This window comes from Passer domesticus, chromosome 10 (assembly GCF_036417665.1).
Source record: "Passer domesticus isolate bPasDom1 chromosome 10, bPasDom1.hap1, whole genome shotgun sequence".
NCBI lineage: Eukaryota > Metazoa > Chordata > Aves > Passeriformes > Passeridae > Passer > Passer domesticus.
The window spans coordinates 10,006,562-10,012,500 of NC_087483.1; the positions used below are offsets into that span (position 1 = coordinate 10,006,562).

Here is a 5,939-nt window from a genome sequence, read left to right on the forward strand (position 1 = left end):
ATCTTTCCCCTAAATTATACCTTTAATTATAAATAAAAATTGGAGTGTTGCCAAATGTTGTTCTTTTTCAACTTTCTTGGTATCTAGCCCAATGGGAAACCTGTCCCAAGACTGCTGGTTATTGACCAAAACCTTTAAACATCATTATTATAATATTCCCAGATACTTCTGTCCTACTCATCATCATCATATTTTCAAACCACCCAACACCTCAACACTATTTTCTTATGAAAGGCAGCCCTAGTGTACTAAAGACAGTACTGGCAGCTAGAACACAACAGTTATTTGCTCCTTATAAGTAGAGCTGCTTCCCCTCTGCACACTATACCAAAGAGAATTGTTCTTTGATATACCCCATTTTGATTTCTTTTAAGCATGGAAAAGTAGAAAAACAAAGATAATTTCCAATACGTTGGCACCATCTGCAAAGAATTCTATTAAAGCATAAAAATTAAGGTGTTTTTTTGGTTTTTATATTTTCAAAGGTAGTATTAGCAATATGATGTTGGTTCAGAAGTCAGGTAAGGTCTGTGTTGGCAACTACAATTCTTTTATTGGACATATGTTACTGAGCATTGAACACTTGTTTATGTAGGCACGGATTTAAGAATAACACCACAAAATCAAAAGGCTAAATTGCAGACCTGTGCTGAGAAGCAGGCCTGGTGAGTCTGTCTACTCCTATAACTCAGCTGAGAAAAGGGGGAAAAAACTGCCATTATAAGAGAAGAAGCATAAATTTAGTTATAAATTATGGTTACAGATAATATTTCCTTTAAGGCCCAAAGCACTGGAAAACCCAGGTTCCTTCTGTACGTGCACATTGTGCTTGTTGCAGGAAATATTTAAAGTCAGACTCTGCCTCATGCAAGTGGTTTATCTGTAAGACAACTTAATAAAGCTGTACTGATTCAAACAGCTCTCTTAAAAATGTATTTCAGAATTATATTTCAGAATAAAAATGATACACTTAAACCCAGATACCAACTTACCCAACAGAGAGCAAGTTTCAGCAAACAGTGACCAAGAAAGAGTGAACAGGGAAAGCCAATGATGGTGGCCAGATTTCATTCCTGCTCGCATCAGAATTTTCTCCCGAAGAAGATTCAGGACATAAAAAGGTAAATTGAATATATCTTCATCTCATAAGGGCAGTTTTCTACAGTTCTTAGCAACAGAAAAAAAAAAAAAAAATACATTTCCAGAACTTGCACATATCCGAAAAGAAACAGGTGGCAAACAAAGAGGGAGAACAAAACCTAATAAAAGCTAACCCAATACTTTGTAGTAAACAATAGAATATAACGTGCAATAGTGCAATTTCTCCTTTGCTGCTCCGACAACGAAGTCTTGGTAGACAGTCCCCTGCGTGTCCCGGCGGCACGGCAGCATCCCTGCATCCATCCATGCATCCATCCATGCATCCTTGGTGCTCCTAGCTGCGGGCCGGGGCCGAGCGGGCACTGCCCGCCCTTGGGGCCGCGCTGGGGCCCGGCTCTGCCCGGCCCTTCCCGGGCAGCCGCAGCTTCTGATCCCAGCGCTGCGGGAAAACGCACTGCCGTCACCGAGGGGAATGGGGAGGGACCGCCAGAGCCGCGGGGAGCACGGGAATCATCACTGAGGGGCACGGGAATCATCACTGAGGGGCACTGGAATAATCACTGAGGGGCACTGGAATAATCACTGAGGGGCACCGGAATAATCACTGAGGGGCACAGGAATCATCACTGAGGGGCACCGGAATAATCACTGAGGGGCACGGGAATAATCACCAGAGCTACGGGAATAATCACTGAGGGGCACGGGAATAATCACTGAGGGGCACCGGAATTACCGGAGAGGTACAGGAATCACTGAAAGGCACAGGAATTACCAGAGCTACAGGAATCACTGAGAGGTTAAAGAAATCACCTGAGAGTTACAAGAATTACCAGAGTTACAGGAATCACCTGAGAGGCACAGGAATTAATCACCAGAGCAACAGAAATCACTGAGAGGTTACAGGAATCACTGAGAGGTTACAGGAATCACCTGAGAGGTTACAGGAATCACCTGAGAGGTTACAGGAATTAATCACCAGAGCAACAGGAATCACTGAGAGGCACAGGAATTAATCACCAGAGCTACAGGAATCACTGAGAGGCACAGGAATTACCAGAGAGTTACAGGAATCACTGAGAGGTTACAAGAATCACCTGAGAGTTACAGGAATTAGCAGAGTTACAGGAATTATCAGAGTTACAGGAATTAGCAGAGTTACAGGAATCACCTGAGAGGCACAGGAATTACCTGAGAGGTTACAGGAAACACCAGAGTGGTTAAACAAATTACCAGAGAGTTACAGAAATCACCAGAGTTACAGAAATTACCTGAGATGCTACAGGAATTACCTGAGAGGCTACAGGAAACACCAGAGAGTTAGAGGAATTACCTGAGACGCTACAGGAATTACCTGAGAGGTTACAGGAATTACCAAAGAATTACAGAAATCACCAAAGTCACAGAAATTATCTGAGAGGTTACAGGAATCGCCAGATTTACAGAAATTACCAGACAGGTACAGAAATTATCTGAGAGGTCACAGGAACCATCAGAGTTACAGGAATTACCTGAGAGGCTACAGGAAACACCTGAGTTACAGGAATTACCAGAGAGGTTAAACAAATTACCAGAGAGTTACAGAAATCAGCAGTTACAGAAATTACCTGAGACGCTACAGGAATTACCTGAGAGATTACAGAAATTACCTGAAAGGTTACAGAAATTACCAAAGAGTTACAGAAATCACCAAAGTTACAGAAATTATCTGAGAGGCTACAGGAATCACCAGATTTACAGAAATTACCAGACAGGTAGAGAAATTACCTGAGAGGTCACAGGAATTACCAAAGAGTTACAGAAATTACCTGAGAGGTTACAGGAATTATGAGAGGCACAGGAATTACCAGAGAGGTTACAGAAACTACCAGAGAGGTTAAACAAATTACCAGACAGTTAGAGAAATTACCAGAGAGTTACAGGAATCACCAGAGTTACAGGAATTAAATTACCTGAGAGGTTACAAGAATCACCAAAGTTACAGAAATTACCAGAGTTACAGAAATTACCTGAGAGGTTACAGGAATTACCAGAGTTACCAAAATTACCTGAGAGGCTACAGAAATCACCAGAGAGTCACAGAAATTACCTGAGAGTCACAGAAATTACCAGAGAGGTTAGAGAAATTACCACAGAAATTACCTCTCTGGTAATTTACAGAAATTATCAGAGAGCCATAGAAATTACCAGAGAGTTACACAAATTACCAGAGAGGTTATAGGAATTACCAGAGAGGTACAGAAATTACCAGAGAGGTTACAGATCCACGTGTTCACACGTTTCACACAGAAAATGTGTTCACAAACAGCAGCAAAAGCAGAGAGGTTGCTGTTTCCACCATGTCACCCTGCACTGGGCTCAAGGGTGCAAATGAGAGCTGATTGGGGAAAGTCATTTAAACAGGGAAAGTGTTTCCTGGCTTTCCTGCAGCTTCTGTGAATGAAGGGTCTGATACAAGGCTTCAGCACAAGGGGGACTCACCTTCGAAATATTAAAATTTAAATGAAGCTATTCATGCAGTCTTGGGGGGAAACAGGATGAAAAAACAGTTAAGGGGTTTTTGTTAATTCAAAAAAGCATTATTATTTTTGCAGGCAATAGAAATCACAGTACATAAAAAAAAGACATAATAAATATAGTTTGCACAAGTGTTGATGCTCTTGGAAAGGAGGATGATGATGATGAGAAGTGGGTGGTGAGGTGGCAGGGTCCTCAACACCCCCAGGCCAGGTGTGAGGGCAGAGGCAGCAGGTTACAGACAACAAGGAAGGGAGTGAGAAAGGAAGTGTGTTCCCCAAAAAAACTCCAACCAATGATGCTGAAACTGAGCAGAAATCAGCCCATGGCAGCAAAATGTTATTTTCTCTGTGGCACTGGATTTCCCAGGGTTCTGCCAAATCAAACAACAACTTGAAATAAGATCCCTGTATCTTTCACTCCACTGTATCTTTTCATCTCCACTGATGTGAGAAATGTGCACAGAAAAACTTGCTTTTATAAACACAAGAGTATTTTCCTGCCAGTGACCCTCACACTGATGAAGAGAAAGGGCTGAGTGGAGGAGAATACTGGTTTGCACAGAGAAAACCACTATGGCAAATGAATGGCTGAGAAATTGTGTCAAAATAAGAATATTCTGTGTAAAGTGACACTCCTGACAAGGTCAAAACCACTGATGCTTTGCAGTGCACCAAAACATAAAAAGGTAATCCTTCCAGAACCTGGAAGGCATTAGAAACATCTAAGTAAGAAAAAAACCAGAATATATTTTCATAGGGAGAGCTGGGGTTGCTCAGCCTGGAGAAGGGTTCAGGGAGATCTCAGAGGACCCTCCAACACCTAAAGGGGCTACAGGAGAGATGGGGAAGGACTTTTTGCAAGAGCATGTAATGGTAGGACAAGGGGTAATGGCTTTGAAGCGACAGAGATTAGATTAGATTATATAAAATATAGGGAAGAAATTCATGGCTGTGAGGGTGGTGAGTCCCTGGCACAGGGTGCCCAGAGAAGCTGCGGCTGCCCCATCCCTGGGAGTGTCCAAGGCCAGGCTGGATGGAGCTTGGAGCAGCGTGGGATAGTGGGAGGTGTCCCTGCCCATGATTTAGTCTGAAAAACATTTGTAAAGCCCCCTGGTCTGTTTGGTTTTTTAAAATTCATATCACAGCCCCAACTAAGCAGGCATGTGTTGTGGAACACACAGCTTGCCCACAGAGTTAAAAGTCCCTTATTATTTGCTTTTTTGAGACAGAGGTTTTGACTGCTGCTACACTGGGATACTTTGGGGTAATTCAATGTATCCCTTTTATTTACTCAGCATGCAGTTCCAAGTAATAAAGCAAATAAAACACCAAGTTAATTTTTGGTACATTATATTCATTAAGTGGCGGCAGCACACGAATTTTCTTCCCTTATTTTGAAAAGACAGGTAGATGTTTCATGGCACCCACAACATGTGACTTCAGGTGAGGCATTTTCTTACCTTTATCTTTTTACCAAGACGTTCCTTCCACTTCTCAGCTATGGAGCCTTCCACCAAGAGTAACCTACACAAGAGAGACAACCCCATCAAGAGAGACACCCCAACACACACAAGACTAAGCTCTCTGTGCCTTGCCCTCCCTGAACACCATGAAGGAGATGTACAGAGAGGTTTTCCTTCCTTTTGAAAGGCTCTGACCTTCAGCCCTGTGGCAGGGGAACAGTGAAGGACAGCACAGCAGGAGTTACCTGGAGCGCTCCTCGTCCTCGTAGCCCATAATGATGTACTCCTCATTGGCACTGAGGGGGGGACACAGGCAGCCAGAATTCGTGTGGAGGTTTACAGTGTCCTTTGGAATGTTCACTAGGGAAGACTTCAGGATCTCCTTCACTTCCACCACTGCAGTGACATCGTGGCATTTGGTCTTCACCTCCTTCACTTTAGCCCGAATGACTGGGGAGAAGCCACAAAGAGCACTGTTAGAAGCAGCAGATCATGCAGGTCACGCCCAAGCTGTTCTTGGTGACCTCTGGGATTAGATTTTGCATGGTTCTTCTTCAGCTGAGCTCCTGCAATGTCTCTGCCTCCATCTCTTCCCTTCATTACTTCACCCTCCACCGAGGAGGTCCAGTGCACCCCTTAATAATGTGGTCAGGAGCAGCAGTTCTGTACCAGCTGGATTTATGTCCTGTTTAAGCTGGGCTCTGACTTCCTTCCTTCCTGTTTTCTTCACCCTTTGCATGTTAAATATATTAAATCTATTTCTTGTATGCTCTCCCAGAGCTGTGGCTGTTCCCTCTGTGACTACCTGCAGTACAGATGAGCAAATTTTACCACTCTGAACCTCACACAACAAGGGAAT

The 5,939-nt window shown here is 43.3% G+C and overlaps 1 protein-coding gene across 5 annotated transcripts in view; it reads right to left on the reverse strand.

Annotated features, from left to right (window-relative positions):
* Positions 1-526: 526 nt before the first annotated feature.
* The window catches only part of FRZB (frizzled related protein), a 20,584-nt gene continuing 15,171 nt past the window's right edge, over positions 527-5,939 (reverse strand). The window contains exons 4-7 of one of the 5 annotated variants that reach the window (XR_010368969.1): positions 5,326-5,530; positions 5,078-5,141; positions 3,286-3,579; positions 527-3,240 (exon numbers count right to left, since the gene is read on the reverse strand). Coding sequence is in view for 2 of the 5 variants with exons in the window: in XM_064433721.1 (XP_064289791.1) it covers positions 1,436-1,540; positions 5,078-5,141; positions 5,326-5,530 (374 nt within the window). In the remaining 3 variants the exon portion in view is untranslated. Of the gene's footprint in view, positions 3,580-5,077; positions 5,142-5,325; positions 5,531-5,939 lie in introns of all 5 variants that reach the window. The other 4 variants (XR_010368970.1, XR_010368968.1, XM_064433721.1 and 1 more) reach the window with 4 other exon arrangements.